Source organism: Oncorhynchus keta, unplaced genomic scaffold (assembly GCF_023373465.1).
Source record: "Oncorhynchus keta strain PuntledgeMale-10-30-2019 unplaced genomic scaffold, Oket_V2 Un_contig_5535_pilon_pilon, whole genome shotgun sequence".
NCBI lineage: Eukaryota > Metazoa > Chordata > Actinopteri > Salmoniformes > Salmonidae > Oncorhynchus > Oncorhynchus keta.
In genome coordinates, this window is record NW_026288351.1 from 12827 (window position 1) to 38161 (window position 25335).

General features: G+C 43.2%; 1 protein-coding gene and 1 pseudogene across 9 annotated transcripts in view; both read left to right on the forward strand.

Annotated features, from left to right (window-relative positions):
• The first annotated feature begins 3905 nt into the window (after positions 1–3905).
• LOC127905954 (deoxyribonuclease gamma-like) overlaps positions 3906–25335 on the forward strand; it is a 30840-nt gene continuing 9410 nt past the window's right edge. For 2 of the 9 annotated variants that reach the window (XM_052510276.1, XM_052510275.1), the window contains exons 1-2: positions 22111–22331; positions 22791–22854. In XM_052510276.1, coding sequence (XP_052366236.1) covers positions 22120–22331; positions 22791–22854 — 276 coding nt within the window. In that variant the 5' untranslated portion in view covers positions 22111–22119. Of the gene's footprint in view, positions 3947–22110; positions 22332–22790; positions 22855–25335 lie in introns of those variants that run through there. The other 7 variants (XM_052510280.1, XM_052510283.1, XM_052510279.1 and 4 more) reach the window with 6 other exon arrangements.
• On the forward strand, positions 3908–10451 carry LOC127925401 (deoxyribonuclease gamma-like; annotated as a pseudogene).

Below are 25335 nucleotides of genomic sequence, written 5' to 3' on the forward strand. Positions count from 1 at the left end.
CTCATAAAAATGGCTCACAGTAATCAAATCAAATCCAACTTGATTTGATTTGCTTACTTACAAGCCCTTAACCAAATCAAATCAAAATCAAATCAAATTTTATTTGTCACATACACATGGTTAGCAGATGTTAAATGCGAGGGTAGCGAAATGCTTGTGCTTCTAGTTCCGACAATGCAGTGATAACCAACAAGTAATCTAACTAACAATTCCAAAACTACTGTCTTATACACAGTGTAAGGGGATAAGGAATATGTACATAAGGATATATGAATGAGTGATGGTACAGAGCAGCATACAGTAGATGGTATCGAGTACAGTATATACATATGAGATGAGTGTGTAGACAAAGTAAACAAAGTGGCATAGTTAAAGTGGCTAGTGATACATGTGTTACATAAGGATGCAGTCGATGATGTAGAGTACAGTATATACATATGCATATGAGATGAATAATGTAGGGTAAGTAACATTATATAAGGTAGCATTGTTTAAAGTGGCTAGTGATATATTTACATAATTCCCATCAATTCCCATTATTAAAATGGCTGGAGTTGGGTCAGTGTCAATGACAGTGTGTTGGCAGCAGCCACTCACACTGTTAGTGGTGGCTGTTTAACAGTCTGATGGCCTTGAGATAGAAGCTGTTTTTCAGTCTCTCGGTCCCAGCTTTGATGCACCTGTACTGACCTCGCCTTCTGGATGATAGCGGGGTGAACAGGCAGTGGTTGGGTGGTTGATGTCCTTGATGATCTTTATGGCCTTCCTGTAACAACGGGTGGTGTAGGTGTCCTGGAGGGCAGGTAGTTTGCCCCCGGTGATGCGTTGTGCAGTCCTCACTACCCTCTGAGAGCCTTACGGTTGAGGGCGGAGCAGTTGCCGTACCAGGCGGTGATACAGCCCGCCAGGATGCTCTCGATTGTGCATCTGTAGAAGTTTGTGAGTGCTTTTGGTGACAAGCCGAATTTCTTCAGCCTCCTGAGGTTGAATAGGCGCTGCTGCGCTTCTTCACGACGCTGTCAGTGTGAGTGGACCAATTCAGTTTGTCTGTGATGTGTATGCCGAGGAACTTAAAACTAGCTACCCTCTCCACTACTGTTCCATCGATGTGGATAGGGGGTGTTCCCTCTGCTGTTTCCTGAAGTCCACAATCATCTCCTTAGTTTTGTTGACGTTGAGTGTGAGGTTATTTTCCTGACACCACACTCCGAGGGCCCTCACCTCTTCCCTGTAGGCCGTCTCGTCGTTGTTGGTAATCAAGCCTACCACTGTTGTGTCGTCCGCAAACTTGATGATTGAGTTGGGCGTGCGTGGCCACGCAGTCGTGGGTGAACAGGGAGTACAGGAGAGGGCTCAGAACGCACCCTTGTGGGGCCCCCGTGTTGAGGATCAGCGGGGAGGAGATGTTGTTGCCTACCCTCACCACCTGGGGCGGCCCGTCAGGAAGTCCAGTACCCAGTTGCACAGGGCGGGGTCGAGACCCAGGGTCTCGAGCTTGATGACGAGCTTGGAGGGTACTATGGTGTTGAATGCCGAGCTGTAGTCGATGAACAGCATTCTCACATAGGTATTCCTCTTGTCCAGGTGGGTTAGGGCAGTGTGCAGTGTGGTTGAGATTGCATCGTCTGTGGACCTATTTGGGCGGTAAGCAAATTGGAGTGGGTCTAGGGTGTCAGGTAGGGTGGAGGTGATATGGTCCTTGACTAGTCTCTCAAAGCACTTCATGATGACGGAAGTGAGTGCTACGGGGCGGTAGTCGTTTAGCTCAGTTACCTTAGCTTTCTTGGGAACAGGAACAATGGTGGCCCTCTTGAAGCATGTGGGAACAGCAGACTGGTATAGGGATTGATTGAATATGTCCGTAAACACACCGGCCAGCTGGTCTGCGCATGCTCTGAGGGCGCGGCTGGGGATGCCGTCTGGGCCTGCAGCCTTGCGAGGGTTAACACGTTTAAATGTCTTACTCACCTCGGCTGCAGTGAAGGAGAGACCGCATGTTTCCGTTGCAGGCCGTGTCAGTGGCACTGTATTGTCCTCAAAGCGGGCAAAAAGAAAAAATATTAAACAAATAAATGTGGTTCTAGAAAGGGTTAGGAAAATATTAAACAAATAAACTAAAGTAAAAAATGATAAAAAGTAACACAATAAAATAACAATAATGAGGCTATATGCAGGGGGTACCGGTACCGAATCAATGTGCAGGGGTACAGGTTAGTCGAGGTAACTTGTACATGTAGGTACGGGTGAGGTGACTATGCACAGATAATAAACAGCAAGTAGCAGACGTGTACAAAAAGGTGGGGTGAGGTGGGGGGTGTCATTGTAAATAATCTGGTGGCCATTTGATTAATTGTTCAGCCGTCTTATGGCTTGGGGGTAGAAGCTGTTAAGGAGCTGACTAGGCCATTCCAAGACATTTACTTCCTGTGTAGCCAGTGTTCCTGCTGGAAGGTGAACAAATCAGCCCAGTCTTTTCTCTGGAAGACTGAAGCAGATTTCATTAAAATATTTACAAATGTTTCTCATTCCTTCAATTTGCAGTTTGGTAAAACATATGCTGCCACCAGTTGGGGTTTCTGGATGGCATATAGTTTTTCAAAAAAGCTCAATTTTAGTCTCATCTGACCAGAGTACCTTTCTTCCATATGTTTGGGGAGTCTCCCACATGCCTTTTGGTGAACACTTTGTAAACGTGTTTTTTATTTATTTTTTTAAGCAATGGCTTTTTTCTGGCCACTCTTCCGTAAAGCCAAGCTCTGTGGGGGATAAGGCTTAAAGTGGTCCTATGGACAGATACTGGGTCTTCCGCTGGAGCTTTGCAGCTCCTTCAGGGTTATCTTTGGTCTCTTCGTTGCCTCTCTGATTAATACCTCCAATGCCTTTTCTGTGAGTTTTGGTGGCACGCTCTGGCAAGTTTGTTTTTGGTGCCATATTCTTTCCATATTTTATAATGGATTTTATGGTACTCCGTGGGATGTTCAGTGTTTTGATATTTTTTTTTTTTTGATAACCCAACCCTGATAAAAATAATAAGCACAACTTTGTCCCTGACCTGTTTGAGAGCTCCTTCTGGTCTTTCATGGTGCCACTTGCTTGGTGGTGTCTCTTGATAGTTAGTGGTGTTGCAGACTTTGGGGCCTTTAAACAGGTGTGTTATACTGAGATCATGTGACAGATCATGTGACACTTAGATTGCAAATTCCAGGTGGACTTTATTTAATTAATTATGTGACTTCTGAAGGTAATTGGTTGCACCAGATCTTATTTAGGGGCTTCATAGCAAAGGGGTGAACCTGTGCAGGCACCACTTTTCAGTTGTCTTTTTGAAGCAATTTATGAAACTATTTATTTATTTCATTTTGCTTCCAAATTTGGACTATTTTGTCCTATGTCCACACATGAAATCCAAATAGAAATTCATTTAAAATGACAGGTTGTAATGCAACAAAACAGGAAAAACGCCAAGGGGGATGAATACTTTGACCAAGGCACTGTACATACAGAAATGCATTGCTACTGTGTCTATAGATAGCAATGGCTTTTTTTAAACCAGACCAAAACCGTAAAACCAGTGTAGGGTAAACCTATGGACCAAACCAATCTTAAACCAGTGTAGGGGTATTTCTAATGAATATTTCTTCAATATCCTCCTTTTTTAAGAGAAGGTCAGCCTGATATACTGTAGTTGCAGGTTATCTGTGAGAAAAGTGTGTAGGCAGGATGTTAACGTTTTGGTTATCCTTTACTGACTGGTTCAGCTGGGGCCAGTCTATAGGTCCTCCCATGGTGCAACTAGGGGCTTGGCTTGGCTCACACACAAGTTTCAGCCAATCAAGTGACAGGTGTTCAGTATAAGAAGCCAAGCCCCCTGTCAGAGAGTTACAATTTTGCATTGCTAAAAACAAAATACTGCACAACAACATCATAGAGCCTATCATCCCTTCAGGTAAGTGAAGTCCAACTGGAAATGTACAGATATGAGATATTCCTTCATTTGTATGCAGACTCCAGCACAAGCTTTTTTAAATTTTGAATATTATCAATGATTTTCTTGTTTTGATTTAATTCATTAAGAACTTGATGATTAATTAACAAGTTGAATCATGGGATCTTGTCCAGGTCTACAACAATATAAATGCTCACTGTCAGGGAACTGAGGACTGGAGTTGGGAAACACTGTTCTAAGCCTTCTGTTATTATGGTGCTATTAGGATTTAAAGTATTTCTTAAACTGATGGTAAAATATATCCTTCAATTTTTTTGCAAGTTTGTCAGTGAAAGAAAGCAGACAGAACATTATTGTAAGCCCTTCCCACAATATACACAGGTAATGTCTGAGCGTGTTGGAGCTTGTCAACAGAGATCATGTTACATCCTTTTACAACTCTAGTGGTTTCATTTGCCTGAAATATGCTGGATTGTTTTTGCACGCTACCTACATGACATTGAATTCATAATTATGTTCCAGCCAGTCATCTAGAACTACTGTTCTGTGAGAAGAAACCCTGTTTATTAAACAAAGAGAAGTTAGAATCAGTCACACGCTGTTGCTACAGTAACCTGCTCCCTAGTCCGTATGCTGAGTCCCTGTAGGATCTAAAGTGACTTCATTTACTTTTTATCTGTCCTGCTTGGTGGAATTCCTGAAACAACTAGGAATTTCACATCTGTGAGGAACTACACATCTGGGGACTAAGCCTGTACCTCTTTAGACTTTGTTGAAAGTACTGTATGGAAATGCTGCTTTTCCCAGGTCCTCACAAATACATTCTCATCTAACAGCACTTCCTGGTTAAGTTAAGGGATACTTTTACAACTCTAATGGTTTCAACTGCTGGCTCAAGTTGTATTACTGTATTAGAGTTGCAACCACAGACTGTGGAGCTGTGATGTTGCAACGTGTTCCATAGAGAAATTGCCCATCTATTCTGTGGTCAGCAGATCAACTAATCTTGGAGCATTTGCATTTGAATGTCTCTGATAGGCTCAGCTACAGGCTTATCCAGCTCCATCCTACCTTGATCAACTGGTTTTTATCTCCAACCAACCAGGAGTTAGCCCGCTGATATGACAAGTACTCTGGATATCTACCAGAGGTCTAACCTAACACAATAAAGGGACATTTTAGCTCAATCCCTTATTCTTAAATAATTTCTTGAAGGAGACTCTGGTCCAAATTAGATTTTCAGTATTCAATGTACAAGTAATGACTATTCGGCCATATTACATAGTTTGTAAACTACTAGTTTGATCTCTCGCAGATGCATGTGTTTTTTTTCACACCATGAGGCGATCTTCTGCCATTGAAAATAATGGAGGGTTGTTATAGATCTCACAGGGCCACAGAACAAGTTGCATGACTGCCCTCTTAGAAAGAGTTCTATTTACAGGGACCTTTCCAACAGAATTAAGGGCTCTAAATAGTTCTTTGTTGATGAAAAGGTTCTGTGTGAACCATAAAGGGATCTTCTACAGGGTCAAGCCGAAGAACATTTTTTAAAGGTTCTAAATAAGTGTACTCTCAGAGACATGCTTTCCAACCCTTTCACTAAAGTAGAACATTTTTTTAAAGGTTCATGTGACCATGCTAACATGCTCACAATAGAAACACTACCTTTGCATCAGGAATTTTAACAAGAATGTAGCCAGATGTACTGAGTATATCCTAATGTATGTCCTGAAGCATGTTTTCCTTTGTGTTGAGCCATTTATGAGACATTGCTGTTGTGCATTATCATAAAAACCACACAGAGGGCAATAAACACATGTAGACTATTAAACTTGATTTGGTTTAGGTAATTACATCCTTTTCTCTGTAATCGTTGCTTGTGTGATCAACTAGCAGTTCATTATAGTTTACATGGATTGGATTTTATTTTTTCTTTTTTTTTCAAGCAGTAGTCATGAAGGTTGCATCTTTCAACATCCAGAAATTTGGGAAGGAAAGCTATCAAAACCCAAACACCTGCTACCCTTGTGAAGGTACAGATATATGATTGTATTCATGATTTCAGAATTCCCTCAGATAAGCACTTGTCAAACTATCCTAAAACAAGGATGTTGTCCTACATATAAACAGATAAACGAATGAACTTTTTCTCCTTTTCCTTCCTTTCGTCCTATCAGATTGTGTCTCGCTATGACATCATAGTGATTCTGGAGGTGGTGGATGAAAGAGGCACTTCAGTGAAAAAGTTCCTGGAGGAATTAAATAAGTAAGTCAAGTGATTTCCCTCATGTGACGCTATAAAATATACAACTGGGGAAACTCCTGGCCCTACATGATAAGTATCACTCATTACAGGTGTGTCATTACAGGGCCAATAAGAAGCAACACTACACTCTGCAAATCAGCACTCGTCTGGGAAGAGACAAATACAAGGAGCAGTTTATGTTTCTGTACAGGTACAATTCAAACCCACCGTCAACTTTACCTCATAAACCTCTATTTGATGCTGTTAATTTTTTCACATTGTGATCTGATAAAAAAAAAATGTAATGCATGACTAATGCTATTAAATGTGTTGTATTGTTTATTCTGAAAGGGATGATTTGGTGGACTTGGTTGGTTCCTGGCAATATGAGGACAACCAGGTTGGAGATGTGGACGCCTTCGCCAGGGAGCCTTACATTCTCCGCTTCAAATGTCTCAACACTTGTAAGGGACACAGGAGTGCTAGAATTAAGCATGATCCATCCATATGGCATTTAATTTAGCAAATAATATGAACGTGACAGACAGTTGGACATTGCAGCAGAGAATGACAGCCCAATCATAAACAGCTGTAATATATACTTCTCATCTCTTCCTGTGTTTCTCAGTGCTGGAGGACTTGGTACTGATCCCAGTGCACACCAAGCCTGACGATTCAGTGAAGGAGCTGGATGAGCTTTATGATGTCTTCCTGGAAGTGACAAAGAAATGGAAGACTGATGTAAGTTCTGAAATAAGCCATTGACAGAGCTTAACACCTCCCTTGGGTTTAGAAAGTGCACTTGTCACCAAAGACTACATATGAGCCTTTGACAAGTAAAAAATACAAAACCAGCCACATGGTGATTTCAAGATAACTAAAGACAGTTTCCTTATTCTGGATGAAACATAACTTTGTTGTTGAATGTTTTCTCTGTACCAGAACGTTATGATCCTAGGTGACTTCAATGCAGACGGTTCCTACCTTTCTAAAAGGCCATGAAAGCCATCCGTATCCGCAGTGACAAAAAGTTCCACTGGCTGATTGAAGATGATGTGGATACCACAGCAAACACAGGCAACGATAACACTTATGACAGGTGGCGCACTGAGATTTGTGAAATTCACCTCATGTATGAAACAGATGGTCACCTATGGGAGTTCATTTGACATTTCTTTGGTATTGTTTAAAGGTGGTTAAAATGTCATAAGAGCTGTCATAAGAACTATTATAAAACTAGTTTACTTGTGTGTAATATGGAATGACTGCTGACTTCCTTTTCTGATCAACATCTAGGATTGTAATCTATGGGGATGACATGCTTGACGCCGTCGTGCCAAACTCTGCCAAACCATTCAACTTCCAGATCGCATACGGACTTTCTGAAGAAGATGTAAGTATGTGTAACGCCTGTCGTCCTCGTCTGAGGAGTATGAAGGATGGAAGGACCAATGCTCAGCGTGGTATGTGTTCATGATGAATTTATTAAACACAGAACACTAAAACAAAAATAACAAAGAGAATGACACGAAACGAAACAGTCCTGTCTGGTGACATACACAAAGACAGAAAGCAATCACCCACGAAACACAGGTGGGGCTACCCTAAGAATGATAAGTACCTGCCTCTGATTGAGAACCATACCAGGCCAAACGCAAAAAACACAACATAGAAAACGAACATAGACAACCCACCCCAACTCATGCCCTGACCAACCTAAAACGAAGATATAACAAAAGAACTAAGGTCAGAACGTCACAGTACCCCCCACCAAAAGGTGTGGACTCGGCCGCAAAACCTGAACCAATAGGGGAGGGTCTGGGTGGGTGTCTGTCCACGGTGGCGGCTCTGGCGCGGGATGTGGAGCCCACTCCACCATAGTCTTTCTCCGCCTCTTAACCCGCCTCCGTGGCCCCTTTCGAGTGGAGACCCTCGCCGCCGACCTCGGACTGGGGACCCTAGCAACGGGTCCCGAATGGACGGGAGATTCCATTAGCACCGGACAGGCGGGAGACTCCGGCAGCTCTGGAGTGAAGGGCGATTCCGGCAACACCGAGTAACGGACGGCTCTGGCAGCTCCTGACTGACAGGCGGCTCTGGCAGCTCCTGACTGACCGGGCGGCTCTGAAGCTCCCTGACTGACCAGCGGTTCTGGCAGCTCCTGACTGGCGGGCGGCTCTGGCAGCTCCTGACTGACGGACGGCTCTGGCAGCTCAGGACAGATGGGCAGCTCTCGCAGCCCACGACAGACGGGCGACTCTGGCAGCTCAGGACAGACGGGCGACTCTGGCAGCTCAGGACAGACGGGCGACTCTGGCAGCTCAGGACAGACGGGCGACTCTGGCAGCTCAGGACAGACGGGCGACTCTGGCAGCTCAGGACAGATGGGAGACTCTGGCAGCTCAGGGCAGACGGGAGACTCTGGCAGCTCAGGGCAGATGGGAGCACCTGTAGGGAGGAGATGGAGAGACAGCCTGGTGCGGGGGGCTGCCACCGGAGGCCTGGTGCGTGAGGGCGCACCGGATAGACCGGACCGTGGAGGCACTGGAGGTCTCGAGCACCGAGCCTGCACAACCCTACCTGGCTGAATGCTCCCCGTAGCCAGGCCAGTGCGGCGAGGTGAAATAGCCCGCATTGGGCTGTGCTGGCGAACCGGGACACCATGCGTAGGGCTGGTGCCATGTACCCCGGCCCGAGGAGACGCACTGGAGACCAGATGCGCTGAGCCGGCTTCATGGCACCTGGCTCGATGCCCACTCTAGCCCATCCGATAGGAGGCGCTGCAATGTAACGCACCGGGCTATGCCTGCGCACAGGGGACACCATGCGCCTCACGGCATAACACGGTGCCTGCCCGGTTCACCTCTCTCCACGGTAAGCACAGGGAGTTGGCTCAGGTCTCCTACCTGACTTAGCCACACTCCCGTGTGCCTCCCCCAATACATTGGCGCTGCCTCCTCATACCACCGCCCGTTCAGCTTTGCTGCCTCCAGCTCTGCTTTGGGGCGATATTCCCAGCCTGTGCCCAGGGTCCCTTGCGGTCCAGAATCTCCTCCCATGTCCATGAGTCCCAAGATTTCTGCTGCTGCCCGATACCACCCTGCTCAGTCCTTTAGCGGTGGGTGATTCTGTAACGTTCGTCGTCCTCGTCTGAGGATTATGAAGGATCGGAGGACCAATGCGCAGCGTGGTATGTGTTCATGATGAATTTATTAAACACAGAACACTAAAACAAAAATAACAAAGAGAATGACACGAAACGAAACAGTCCTGTCTGGTGACATACACAAAGACAGAAAGCAATCACCCACGAAACACAGGTGGGAAAAGGCTACCTAAGTATGATTCTCAATCAGAGACAACTAACGACATCTGCCTCTGATTGAGAACCATACCAGGCCAAATGCAAAACACAACATAGAAAAATGAACATAGACAGCCCACCCCAACTCACACCCTGACCAACCTAAAACAAAGACATAACAAAAGAACTAAGGTCAGAACGTGACAGTATGCAGGTTACAGACTAATTCCATCCTGGTAGATGGTTTGATTACAATATTATAAGTAGATGAAATGAACATGTTAGTAGTCTACATTGTGACAACTTGTCCTAGAAATACAGTACATGTCAAAGTTGAGCCGTCTGGCTCATGTCTCAGCCTCTAACTACTCTGCTGTATTAGGCCCTGAAAGTGAGCGACCATTACCCTGTGGAGGTAGAGCTGAAAAGGAAAACACCAACAGAACAGAGTAAGCAGTATCATTGATCTTTATTCTGAATCTCCCAAACTTTCCTCTTAAAAAAAAATTGTCAAAAAGGTGTAAAGAAAAAAAAACGAAACAGCATCATCTTTACAGACAAATCATTCCACACAGACATTCACATATCAATCCATACACAGATGCACATATCACCTGATACAGAAAAAATAATTGTAGATATAACAAAAGAAATCTGATTTTCAGGCTCTGCGACTGGGAAATAGAACCCTGTACATGGACAGGAAGGAGGAAGTGAGTGAAGAGGTGATGGAGAAGAAGCCTTATCCAACCAGAGAAGCTGAATTTAGAGATACTGGTGCTGAAGATGCGGATGGTCAAGCTTAGGAACACTTACGTTGATCTGTGATTCAATCTTACCACAATACTAGTCATATTAATATTGTATATCATATTTGTATGTCTAGTATAGCTACTGATCTAATACTGATGTGTATCTTGACAGAATCTCAAATAAAGATGATGGAGTGAAAATCCTGCAGTAGTTTATTATATACAAGACCACATTGGAAATTATAATTCAAAAAGGTAATTTCATGTTTTTCCTCTTTTTACAATTGATCGAAATGAAAGAAAAAACTGAGGGAGAGAGACGGAGGGGGCTGATTTCACAGGGGCTGTGATTCAGCAACATATGAGTGCATGGTCTTCAAATGCCAAATCTCTTCTTTCTAGACTTCTCGATTGTTCGACCAGCTGAAAAAAATGGAAAAATCTAGACATTGATAAAACCACGCTAAATACTGTACCAGTCAAAAGTTTGGACACACCTACTAATTCCAGGGTTTTTATTTATTTTTTACTAATTTCTACATTTGAGAATAATAGTGAAGACCTCACAACTATGAAATAACACATATGGAATCATGTAGTAACCAAATAAGTGTTAAACTAATCAAAATATATTTTATATTAGAGATTCTTCAACGTAGCCACTCTTTGCCTTGATGACAACTTTGCACACCCTTGGCATTCTCTCAACCAGCTTCATGAGGTTGTCACCTGGAATGCATTCATTTTAACAGGTGTGCCTTGTTAAAAGTTCATTTGTGGAATTTCTTTCCTTCTTAATGTGCTTGAGCCAATCAGTTGTCTTGTGACAAGGTAGGGGTGGTATACAGAAGATAGCCCTATTTGGTAAAAGACCAAGTCCATGTTATGGCAAGAACAACTCAAATAAGCAAAGAGAAACAACAGTCCATTATTACTTCAACACAGGAAGGTCAATACGAAATAATTCAAGAACATTGAACGTTTCTTCAACAGTCGCAAAACCCATCAAGCCTATGATGAAACTGGCTCTTATGAGGACCGCCACAGGAAAGGAAGACCCAGAGTTACCTCTGCTGCAGAGGATAAGTTCATTAGAGTTAACTGGCTCTCATGAGGACCGCCACAGGAAAGGAAGACTCCAGAGTTACCTCTGCTGCAGAGGATAAGTTCATTAGAGTTAACTGCACCGCAGAAATAGCGGTCCAAATTAATGCTTCACAGAATTCAAGTAACAGACACATCTCAACATCAACTGCTCAGGGAAGACTGAGTGAATCAGGCCTTCATGGTTGAATTGCTGCACAGAAACCACTACTAAAGGACACCAATAATAAGAAGAGACTTGCTTGGGCTAAGAACACGAGCAATGGACATGAAACCGGTGGAAATCTGTCCAAATTTGAGATTTTTGGTTCCAACCTCTGTGTTTTTGTGAGACGAGAGTAGCTGAACGGCTGATCTCCGCATGTGGCTCCCACCGTGAAGCATGGAGGAGGTGGTATGGTGTGGGGGTGCTTTGCTGGTGACACTGTCTTGTTCTTAGTTGGACTATCCATTTTTTCAACAGGACAATGACCCAGCACACCTCCAGGCTGTGTAAGGTCTATTTTTATTTATTTAAAACACTATATTTAACTAGGCAAGTCAGTTAAGAACCTATTTTTATTTTCAATGAAGGCCTACCCCAGTCAAAACATGGACGTGCGCCACCCTTTGGGACTCCCAATCACAGCCAGATGTGATGCAGCCTGACTTTGAACCAGGGACTGCAGTGATGACTTGCACTGAGATGCAGTCACTTAGACCGCTGCGCCACTCAGGACTTAGACCGCTGCGTCACTCAGGAGCCCTATTTGACAAAGAAGGATAGTGATGGAGTGCTGGTCATGACCTGGCCTCCACAATCACCAATTGATTTGGGATGAGTTGGACCGCAGAGTGAAGGAAAAGCAGTCAACAAGTGCTCAGCATATGTGGGAAATCCTACAAGACTGTTGGAAAAGCATTCCGCGGGTGAAGCTGGTTGAGACAATGCCAAGAGTGTGTAAAGCTGTCATCAAGGCAAAGGGTGGCTACTATGAATAATCTGAAAGTCAAATGATTTCGTATGTGTTATATCATAGTTTTGATGTCTTCACTGTTATTCTACAAAATAGAAAATAGTAAAAATAAGAGAAACCCTTGAATGAGTAGGGTTGTCCAAACTTTTGACTAGTACTGTATATTTGTATATTAAATGGGGTGTATTTGAAATATATTCATTGTTTTGATAGTTCCTTACTCATGATGGTTAATTTGTGTTTACCAATCTCATATTATTCCAACGAGACTGACCAGAAATAAAAAGATGTAACTCTTGTAAAATTGGTGTTTATTTTTGAACGGTTTGGGCTACAGATGAGCGGTTGTCTGTTATTTTTAATTTAACAAATGTATTGAAACTTCATTTAACTAGACAAGTCAGTTAAGAACAAATTATAATTTAAAATGACAGCCTACCACGAGGACCTCCTGCGGGGATGGGGAATGGGATTAAAAATAGAAATCAAATATAAATATAGGACAAAACACACATCACGACAAGAGAGACAACACAACACTACATAAAGAGAGACCTAAGACAACAACATAGAAAGGCAACAACACATGAAAACACAGCATGGTAGCAACACAACATGACAACAACACAGCATGGTAGCAACACAACATGACAACAACACAGCATGGTAGCAACACAACATGACAACAACACAGCATGGTAGCAACACAACATGACAACAACACAATGATACAACAGCCTGAGCACAATGGACTTGATACAGATGTAACCATGTGCCATTTGATGTTTCATCTGACCGCCAATAGTGCTCCAAGTCGAAATTCCATGTGCATTCCACAGGTCACAGTGAGTTTTCACAACAATTATCAAGATTAGGAATAGTTTCGTGGCACACCTGAGAGTTCCACAGGGACCCTATTTATTTTGCCCCTCATCAGGGCAAGTTCCAACGTGCCAGGATGGCATTCCATGCAATTAAAACCAATAAACGTCTTGACATGTTAGCTATGTCATCAAACCCTAAAACATGTGATGATTTTTGTATTGTTAGAGTGAGTTTTGTTGTAATATTAGTGTCGGAAAAATCTAGGCTTATCCGACGTTTACTATAGTACATACCAGACCTTGACCGTCTAGAGATATCAACTCTGACAGGGTAGCCCTGGGGTAGAGGGCTGCATTTCTGCAGAATGCCTGCGGGACCTGCTGGTCTGGACAGAGGTCGGCATTTTTCATGCTGCGTTTGGGAGCTGTTGTGAAAACAGACAACTTCGGAAGAGAAATCTTTTGTTATTTTGAGACGTTCGATTTTCTGTTTTCGTATGCGTTAGCCAAGACCTAGCTATTGTATTATAATCACTTATTTGTCTCATTATTCACACCCTTAGAATTCGCTGCTTCTAGTTAAGTGGCCTACAGTGGTGTAAATCACTTAATAGTACTTTCAAGAATTTTTACTTAAGTCAGTCTTTTGGGGGTATCTGTACTTTACTATTTATATTGTTGACAACTTTTCCTTTTACTTCACTACATCCCTAAAGAAAATTATGTACTTTTACTCCATACATTTTCCCTGACACCCAAAAGTACTCATTACATTTAAATTCACAGCAGGACATAAAAATGCTCTAATTCCCACACTTATTATCAAGAGAATATTTGTAATGTGGAAGCTGGGAGTCGGGAAGCAAGTACAGGTGGTGAGTTTAATAATAAACGGATCATGGACCAGTCAATACTGCCTGGGGAATGGAACTAATGAGGTGACAGATATAGGGAGGAAATCAGAGTTAGTTGACTCAGAGTTGAAGGCAAACTCTGGGTTTTGGGGTTTCACAAAGCCAGTTCAGCTTTAACTCTGAGTCAGTTACTATGGCAACGCACTCAGCGAAGCTAACCTGCTCACTGGCAGGTTTTCTTCAACTATAACCCGGAGTTTCTCCTTCTCTTTAGCTGAAGCCTGCAGGTTGAAGGACGTGTCAGACGTGTCCTTTTCTTGAAGAACCAGTTGATATTGAAGCACAAATACTCAGCAGAAATAGAGAGGGTGATCAGACCACGCTTGGATGTTTTCTCATTCCCTGATGATTATCAGTTTGAGCGTTTACGTTTTTGTCCTGCACAATCGATCATTCATCTGAACAATATTCTCAGCCCTCATATCGTTCATATGACACATTGTGGACATACTCTCAGTTCGTGAACAAATTCTTTGTGTTGCACTTCGTTTTTTTTTTTTTTTTGCCACCGGGAGTTTTCTATATAACATCGGTGACGCTGAGCGATGGTGTGTGTCCACTGAGCTTTGTTCGTGGTGAGTTTTTACAGTATATATAGCTATATCCTATTATAATCAATATTTTGTTTCCTCATATTGCAACTGAACATTTAAACTGTATCCTCTGTCACGGTCCCTCCTCTGCAGTGCAGGGGTGGTTCCTCCTGCAGGCAGAGGAGGGTCGTTAGTGATTGGAGTCACCTGGGCTCAGGGTATTTAAACGGCTTCACTAATCCCTCTTCTCTCTCTCTCTCTCTCTCTCTCTCTCTCTCTCTCTCTCTCTCTCTGTCTCTCTCTCTCTCTCTCTCTCTCTCTCTCCCTCTCTCTCTCTCTCTCTCTCTCTCTCAATTCAATTCAATTCAATTCAATTCAATTCAATTCAATTCAAGGGCTTTATTGGCATGGGAAACATGTGTTAACATTGCCAAAGCAAGTGAGGTAGACAACATACAAAGTGAATATATAAAGTGAAAAACAACAAAAATTAACAGTAAACATTACACATACAACAGTTTCAAAACAGTAAAGACATTACAAATGTCATATTATATATATATATATATATATATATATATATATATATATATATATATATATATATATATATATATACATATATATATATATACATACATACACATATATATATATATATATATATATATATATATATATATATATATATATATATATATATATATACATACATATATATATACATACATACATATATATACACAATGTACAAATAATTAAAGGACACAAGATAAAATAAATAAGCATAAATATGGGTTGTATTTACAATGGTGTTTGTTCTTCACTGGTTGCCCTTTTCTCGTGGCAACAGGTCACAAATCTTGCTGCTGTGATGGCACACTGTGGAATTTCACCCAGTAGGTATGGGAGTTTTTCAAAATTGGATATGTTTTCGAATTCTTTGTGGATCTGTGTGATCTGGGGGAAATATGTCTCTCTAATATGGTCATACATTGGGCAGGAGGTTAGGAAGTGCAGCTCAGTTTCCACCTCATTTTGTGGGCAGTGAGCACATAGCCTGTCTTCTCTTGAGAGCCATGTCTGCCTACGGCGGCCTTTCTCAATAGCAAGGCTATGCTCACTGAGTCTGTACATAGTCAAAGCTTTCCTTAATTTTGGGTCAGTCACAGTGGTCAGGTATTCTGCCGCTGTGTACTCTCTGTGTAGGGCCAAATAGCATTCTAGTTTGCTCTGTTTTTTTGTTAATTCTTTCCAATGTGTTAAGTAATTATCTTTTTGTTTTCTCATGATTTGGTTGGGTCTAATTGTGCTGTTGTCCTGGGGCTCTGTAGGGTGTGTTTGTGTTTGTGAACAGAGCCCCAGGACCAGTTTTGCTTAGGGACTCTTCTCCAGGTTCATCTCTCTGTTTGTGATGGCTTTGTTATGGAAGGTTTGTGAATCGCTTCCTTTTAGGTGGTTGTAGAATTTAATGGCTCTTTTCTGGATTTTGATAATTAGTGGGTATCGGCCTAATTCTGCTCTGCATGCATTATTTGGTGTTTTACGTTGTACACGGAGGATATTTTTGCAGAATTCTGCGTGCAGAGTCTCAATTTGGTGTTTGTCCCATTTTGTGAAGTCTTGGTTGGTGAGCGGACCCCAGACCTCACAACCATAAAGGGCAATGGGCTCTATGACTGATTCAAGTATTTTTAGCCAAATCCTAATTGGTATGTTGAAATTTATGTTTCTTTTGATGGCATAGAATGCCCTTCTTGCCTTGTCTCTCAGATCGTTCACACCTTTGTGGAAGTTACCTGTGGCGCTGATGTTTAGGCCAAGGTATGTATAGTTTTTGTGTGCTCTAGGGCAACAGTGTCGAGATGGAATTTGTATTTGTGGTCCTGGTGACTCGACCTTTTTGGAACACCATTATTTTGGTCTTACTGAGATTTACTGTCAGGGCCCAGGTCTGACAGAATCTGTGCATAAGATCTAGGTGCTGCTGTAGGCCCTCCTTGGTTGGTGACAGAAGCACCAGATCATCAGCAAACAGCAGACATTTGACTTCGGATTCTAGCAGGGGAGGCCGGGTGCTGCAGACTTTTCTAGTGCCCGCGCCAGTTCGTTGATATATATGTTGAAGAGGGTGGGGCTTAAGCTGCATCCCTGTCTAACCCCACGACCCTGTGTGAAGAAATGTGTGTGTTTTTTGCCAATTTTAACCGCACACTTGTTGTTTGTGTACATGGATTTTATAATGTCATATGTTTTACCCCCAACACCACTTTCCATCAGTTTGTATAGCAGACCCTCATGCCAAATTGAGTCGAAGGCTTTTTTGAAATCAACAAAGCATGAGAAGACTTTGCCTTTGTTTTGGTTTGTTTGGTTGTCAATTAAGGTGTGCAGGGTGAATACATGGTCTGTTGTACGGTAATTTGGTAAAAAGCCAATTTGACATTTGCTCAGTACATTGTTTTCATTGAGGAAATGTACGAGTCTGCTGTTAATAATAATGCAGAGGATTTTCCCAAGGTTACTGTTGACACATATTCCACGGTAGTTATTGGGGTCAAATTTGTCTCCACTTTTGTGGATTGGGGTGATCAGTCCTTGGTTCCAAATATTGGGGAAGATGCCAGAGCTAAGTATGATGTTAAAGAGTTTTAGTATAGCCAGTTGGAATTTGTTGTCTGTATATTTGATCATTTCATTGAGGATACCATCGACACCACAGGCCTTTTTGGGTTGGAGGGTTTTTATTTTGTCCTGTAACTCATTCAATGTAATTGGAGAATCCAGTGGGTTCTGGTAGTCTTTAATAGTTGATTCTAAGATCTGTAGTTGATCATGTATATGTTTTTGCTCTTTGTTCTTTGTTATAGAACCAAAAAGATTGGAGAAGTGGTTTACCCAGACATCTCCATTTTGGATAGATAATTCTTCGTGTTGTTGTTTGTTTAGTGTTTTCCAATTTTCCCAGAAGTGGTTAGAGTCTATGGATTCTTCAATTGCATTGAGCTGATTTCTGACATGCTGTTCCTTCTTTTTCCGTAGTGTGTTTCTGTATTGTTTTAGTGATTCACCATAGTGAAGGCGTAGACTCAGGTTTTCCGGGTCTCTATGTTTTTGGTTGGACAGGTTTCTCAATTTCTTTCTTAGATTTTTGCATTCCTCATCAAACCATTTGTCATTATTGTTAATTTTCTTCGGTTTTCTATTTGAGATTTTTAGATTTGATAGGGAAGCTGAGAGGTCAAATATACTGTTAAGATTTTCTACTGCCAAGTTTACACCTTCACTATTACAGTGGAACGTTTTACCCAGGAAATTGTCTAAAAGGGATTGAATTTGTTGTTGCCTAATTGTTTTTGGTAGGTTTCCAAACTGCATTCCTTCCACCTATAGCATTTCTTAATGTTACTCAGTTCCTTTGGCTTTGATGCCTCGTGGTTGAGTATTGCTCTGTTTAAGTAGACTGTGATTTTGCTGTGGTCTGATAGGGGTGTTAGTGGACTGACTGTGAACGCTCTGAGAGATTCTGGGTTGAGGTCAGTGATAAAGTAGTCTACAGTACTACTGCCAAGAGATGAGCTATAGGTGTATCTACCATAGGAGTCCCCTCGAAGCCTACCGTTGACTATGTACATACCCAGCGTGCGACAGAGCTGCAGGAGTTGTGACCCGTTTTTGTTGGTTATGTTGTCATAGTTGTGCCTAGGGGGCATATGTGGGAGGGATGCTGTCACCTCCAGGCAGATGTTTGTCCCCCTGTGTGCTGAGGGTGTCAGGTTCTTGTCCGGTTCTGGCATTTAGGTCGCCACAGACTAGTACATGTCCCTGGGCCTGGAAATGATTGATTTCGCCCTCCAGGATGGAGAAGCTGTCTTCATTAAAATATGGGGATTCTAGTGGGGGGATATAGGTAGCACACAGGAGGACATTTTTCTCTGTTAGGATAATTTCCTTTTGAATTTCTAGCCAAATGTAGAATGTTCCTGTTTTGATTAATTTAATGGAGTGAGTTAGGTCTGCTCTATACCAAATTAGCATACCCCCTGAGTCCCTTCCCTGTTTCACACCTGGTAGTTTGGTGGATGGGACTACCAGCTCTCTGTAACCTAGAGGGCAACCAGTGGGTCCGTCTCCTCTATACCAGGTTTCTTGCAGGATGACAATGTCTGTGTTACCGATTTCTTTGGTGAAGTCCGGGTTTCTGCTCTTTAGGCCAAAGGCAGATGACCTCAGGCCTTGGATATTCCAGGATGATATAGTGAAGGCTTTTTTGTTCCATAGAATGTCCAATGTTGTTGGTCGTGTGGTTTGGCCTCAGGCCAGTAAGTGTGAGCAGAGCCTGCTGAGCATCTGGTACATGCTATTGGCTTGGGCGAGTGTGAGAGTGGGGTTGGGACTGTTTGCCCGCTCACTACCTGGGCGTATGTGTGGCTTCCATGTTGAGGCCCTCTTTGCGGGGGTGGGGTGCATGGGGTGGGCAGGAGTGGCATAGGTCTGATCTGAGGGGGCCTAAATGGGGTGTGGGCATGGTTGACGGGGGGTGTTGATTGGTTGGGGTGGGGGTGTGGATGTGTCTGGGTGTACTGTGGTCTGGATGTAATTCCTCTTGGCGTGGGTCCTCTATGTGTAGGTCCAGGGGGTCCTGCAGGTCTGGGAGGGTGTCTCGCTGGTCTGGGTGGAGAGTCTATTGATCTGTTGCTCCTGTGTGAAGTGTTGGGGATACGTTTGAGAGCGATGTCCTTTAGGGTCCTGGCAAAGGTGGGCACTGCTGCCTTGTAGAGGTGGACCTGGTCATAGAGGCTGTTCAAGTCCAGGGTGGAGTGGTGGGCCAGGAAAACATTTGGTTTTGAGGTACAGTCACGGGAAATATTTGCCTGTTCAGCGCAGCCAGAGCCTTCCTCCTCTACAGCGCTGCTGGAGTCTCCCGCCTGTTTAGCGCAGCCAGAGCCTTTCTCCTCTCCTGCGCTGCCGGAGCCTCCTGCCTGTTCAGCGTAGCCAGAGCTGCCAGGTTGCATGGAGCAGCCAGAGTTTCCAGGTTGCATGGAGCAGCCAGAGCTGTCAGTCTGCATGGAGCAGCCAGAGCTGCCAGTCTGCATGGAGCAGCCAGAGCTGCCAGTTTGCATGGAGCAGCCAGTAGCTGTCAGTCTGCATAGAGCTGCCAGTCAGCATGGAGCAGCCAGAGCTGCCAGTCTGCATGGAGCAGCCAGAGCTGCCAGTCTACATGGAGCATCCAGAGCTGCCAGTCTGCATGGAGCAGCCAGAGCAGCTAGATCCACCAGTCAGCCATGATCTTCCAGATCTGCCAGTCAACCAGACTCTTCCAGATCTGCCAGTCAACCAGACTCTTCCAGATTTGCCAGTCAACCAGACTCTTCCAGATCCGCCAACCAGCCAGGATCTGCCGGAACCAACTACCTGCCTGAGCTTCCTCTCAGTGCTGAGCTTCCTCTCAGTGCTGAGCTTCCTCTCAGTGCTGGGCTTCCCCTCAGTGCTGAGCTGCCCCTCAGTCCCGAGCTTCCCCTCAGTCCCGAGCTTCCCCTCAGTCCCGAGCTTCCCCTCAGTTCCGAGCTACCCCTCAGTTCCGAGCTACCCCTCAGTCCCGAGCTGCCCCTCAGTCCCAAGCTGCCCCTCAGTCACGAGCTGCCCCTCAGTCCAGTGGGGTTCTGGGTGAGGACTACTAGGCCATGGTCGGCGGCGAGGGTGGACTATCCCAGGACGCAAGGGGGAGGAACTAAGACATTAATGGGTGGGGTCCACGTCCTGAGCCGGAGCCGCCACCATGGACAGACGCCCACCCGAACCCTCCCTATGGTTTTGAGGTGCGTCCGGGAGTCCGCACCTTAGGGGGGGGCTCTGTCACGCCTTGGTCTTAGTATTTTGTGTTTTCTTTAATTATTTGTTCAGGCCAGGGTGTGACATGTGTTTATTGTGTTGTCGTATTGGTTTTTTTGTAGGCATTGGGAGTGTGGCTGATTTGGGGTGTCTAGCATAGGCTTGGCTGCCTGAGGCGGTTCTCAATCAGAGTCAGGTGATTCTCGTTGTCTCTGATTGGGAACCATATTTAGGTAGCCTGGTTTTCACTGTGTGTTAGTGGGTGATTGTTCCTGTCTCTGTGTTAGTTGTCACCAGACAGGCTGTATAGGTTTTCTCGTTCCGTTTGTTGTTTTGTAATAATAATAATAATAATATATGCCATTTAGCTGACGCTTTTATCCAAAGCGACTTACAGTCATGTGTGCATACATTCTACGTATGGGTGGTCCCGGGAATCGAACCCACTACCCTGGCGTTACAAGCGCCATGCTCTTTCATGTATCGTCTATTCTTCATTAAAGAAGATGAGTAACCACCACGCTGCATTTTGGTCCGCTTCTCCTTCAACAGACGAACGCCGTTACAAAAGTAGCCACCCTTTGCCTTGTTGACGGCTTTTCAGACCAGCTTCAACTAGCTTCATGCTTTTCCAACGGTCTTGAAGGAGTTCCCACATATGCTGAGCACTTGCTGGCTGCTTTTCCTTCACTCTGAGGTCCAACTCATCCCAAACCATCTCAATTGGGTTGAAGTCAGGTGATTGTGGAGGCCAGGTCATCTGATGTAGCACTCCATCACTCTCCTTGGTCAAATAGCCCTGACACAGCCTGGAGGTGTGTTTTGGGTCATTGTCCTGTTGAAAAACAAATGATAGTCCGACTGAACGCAAACCAGATGGGATCGCGTATCGCTGCAGAATGCTATAGTAGCCATGGTGGTTAAGTGTGCCTTGAATTCTAAATAAATCACAGAGAGTGTCACCAGCAAAGCAACCCCACACCCTCACACCTCCTCCTCCATGCTTCACGGTGGGAACAACACATTCAGAGATAATCTGTTCAAATTTGGACTCATCAGACCAAAGGACACATTTCCCACCGGTTAATGTCCATTACTCGTGTATCTTGGCCCAAGCAAGTCTCTTCTTATTATTGGTGTCCTTTAGTGGTTTCTTTGCAGCACTAAAGCCATGTTATTTCTACTCCCTATATATAGCCATGTTATTTTCTACTTCCTGTATATAGCCATGTTATTGTCTACTGCCTATATATAGCCATGTTATTTTCTACTGCCTATATATAGCCATGTTATTTTCTACTCCCTATATATAGCCATGTTATTTTTAATCATTATTCATTGTGTCACTATTTCTGTTTCATATCTCGTCTTTAACTCGGCACTGTTGGAAATGGACCTGTAAGTAAGCATTTCACTGTTAGTCTACACCTGTTGTCTACGAAGAATGGGACAAATACAATTAGATTTGAATTTGATATGATAATCCACAAACCCCTGAGGTGCCTTATTGCTATTATAAACAGGTCACAAACATAAATAGAACAGTAAACAAGTATTTTTGTGTAATACCTGTGGTATATTGTCTCAGCCTATCAGCATCCAGGGCTCAAACTACCCGGTTTAAAATACTTCTGTATCCTCCAAGAGAAAGCTAAGCCACTTCCAGATGTTGTTGTGGGATCTTAGAGATAAGTGTGTGGGCAGGAATGTCGTGGTGTGCAAAGAGGACTGGTGTGTTGATGTTATGTTTATCCTGTACTGGCTGGTTGTGCTGGGGCCAGTCTATAGGTCCTCCCAACCAAACAGTTTCAGCCAATCAGGTGATCTCTATAAGAAGGCCAAGCCCCAGAAAGTTACAGTTGTTCATTGATAAACAAGATACTGTGCCACAACATCATAGAGCCTATCATCCCTTCAGGTAAGTGAAGTCAAGCTGGAATTTACATATATCAGGTATTCCTTCATTTGCAAAACTATTTGAAATACTTGGAATGTTTTCAATGATTTTCTTGATTCTTGTTTTGCTTTGCAATAAAAGACTAGAGGAATTGTGATATATTGAAATGTAGCCAATTCTACAGAGATAATCCTCTCTGAGCAGGTGTTTACCAACTCCAGTCTTCCAGTACCCCCAACAGCACACCTTGTTGTTGTAGCCCAGGACAAACAAAGCTGATTTAATTAATTGAGAACATGATGATTAATTAACAAGTTGAATCATGGGATCTTGTCAAGGTCTACAATATAAATGCTCACTGTCGGTGGAACTGGAGGACTGGAGTTGGGAAACACTGTTCTAAGCCTTCTGTTATTATGGTGCTATTAGGATTTGGAAGTATTTGAACTGATGGTAAAATATATCCTTTTTTTTTGCAAGTTTGTCGGTGAAAGAAAGCAGACAGAACATTATTGTAAGCCCCTTCCCACACAATATACCACAGGTAATGTCTGAGCGTGTTGGAGCTTGTCAACAGAGATCATGTTACATCCTTTTACAACTCTAGTGGTTTCATTTGCCTGAAATATGCTGGATTGTTTTTGCACGCTACCTACATGACATTGAATTCATAATTATGTTCCAGCCAGTCATCCAGAACTACTGTTCTGTGAGAAGAAACCCTGTTTATTGCACAACAAAGAGAAGTTAGAATCAGTCACACGCTGTTGCTACAGTAACCTGCTCCTAGTCCGTATGCTGAGTCCCTGTAGGACTAAAGTGACTTCATTTACTTTTTTATCTGTCCTGCTTGGTGGAATTCCTCACAACTAGGAATTTCACATCTGGTGAGGAACTACACATCTGGAGGGACTAAGCCTGTACCTCTTTAGACTTTGTTGAAAGTACTGTATGGAAATGCTGCTTTTCCCAGGTCTCCCTAAAAAATACATTCTCATCTAACAGCACTTCCTGTTTAAGTAAGGGATACATTTAAATAATGGTACAACTGCTGGCTCACAGTTGTATTACTGTATTAGAGTTGCAACCACAGACTGTGGAGCTGTGATGTTGCAACGTGTTCCATAGAGAAATTGCCCTCTATTCTGTGGTCAGCAGATCAACTCAGCTTGGAGCATTTGAATTTGAATGTCTCAGCTACAGTTTATCCAGCTCCATCCTACCTTGATCAACTGGTTTTAACTCCACCCAACCGTGAGAGACCGTTGATATGACAATTACTCTTGACCTTTAACCTAACACAATGAAGGGATATTTTAGCTTAATCCCTTGATATAAATAAATTATTTCTTGAAGGTGACTCTGGTCCAAATGAGATTTTCAGTATTCAATGTACAATGTAATGACCGTCATATTACATAGTTTGTAAACTACTATTATGATCTCTTGCAGATGCATGTGTTGTGCTGTAATAGTCAGGTTTTTTCACACCATGAGGCGATCTTCTGCCATTGAAAATAATGGAGGGTTGTTATAGATCTCACAGGGCCACAGAACAAGGTGCATGACTGCCCTCTTAGAAAGAGTTCTATTTACAGGGACCTTCTCTACAGAATGAAGGGCTCTAAAAGAGTTCTTTGTTGGATGAAAAGGTTCTGGAACCATAAAGGGTTCTACAGGGTTAAGCCGAGGAACCTTTTTTTAAAGGTTCTAAATAAGTGTACTCAGAGACATGCTTTCCAACCCTTTCACTAAAGTAGTTTTATCATGTGGCCATGCCAATAGAAACACTACCTTTGCATCAGGAATTTTAACAAGAATGTAGCCAGATGTACTGAGTATATCCTAATGTATGTCCTGAAGCATGTTTTCCTTGTGTTGAGCCATTTATGAGACATTGTGTAATGAATATGATGGGAGACAGAGAGCTGGTTTCAAGAGCAGGGCACAGCAGGTGTTTATTGGTAAAAGACCACAGGAGGAAGCAGGTAGCTGGGTCCAGGGGCAGGCAGAAGGTCACACAGGGACTCCAAAAAGGTCACAGTACAGGCAGGGAAAAGGCTAATAACGTAGTCTGGGAGATCAGTTTAGAGGTTGACAACAGGAAATCTGATAGGCAGAAAGGCATCGTTAGTGAGGATGGCCAAAAACTATGATACACGGGAGGACTAATATGGAAATAAACAGAGCTCCGACTAGAATGTGTATCAAAACAAACAATACCTCACAATGATGGGGTGCAATGAACTGAACTAAACAGTGTGTGTAAATGACCCACAGGTGTGTGATCAGGTGATCATAATTCTGGTGATTGGAATCTGGAAAGTGAGTTGCGTTCAGGGATCTATGTGTTTGAGAGTGTGAGCTGGAAGCAGACCTTACCCATTGCTATTGTGCATTATCATAAAAACCCACACAGAGGGCAATTTTTATTTATTTGATTTATTTCACCTTTATTTAACCAGGTAGGCAAGTTGAGAACAAGTTCTCATTTACAATTGCGACCTGGCCAAGATAAAGCAAAGCAGTTCGACAGATACAACGACACAGAGTTACACATGGAGTAAAACAAACATACAGTCAATAATACAGTATAAACAAGTCTATATACAATGTGAGCAAATTAGGTGAGAAGGAGGTAAAGGCAAAAAGGCCATGGTGGCAAAGTAAATACAATATAGCAAGTAAAACACTGGAATGGTAGTTTTGCAATGGAAGAATGTGCAAAGTAGAAATAAAAATAATGGGGTGCAAAGGAGCAAAATAAATAAATTAATTAAATACAGTTGGGAAAGAGGTAGTTGTTTGGGCTAAATTATAGGTGGGCTATGTACAGGTGCAGTAATCTGTAAGATGCTCTGACAGTTGGTGCTTAAAGCTAGTGAGGAGATAAGTGTTTCCAGTTTCAGAGATTTTTGTAGTTCGTTCCAGTCATTGGCAGCAGAGAACTGGAAGGAGAGGCGGCCAAAGAAAGAATTGGTTTTGGGGTGACTAGAGAGATATACCTGCTGGAGCGTGTAGACTA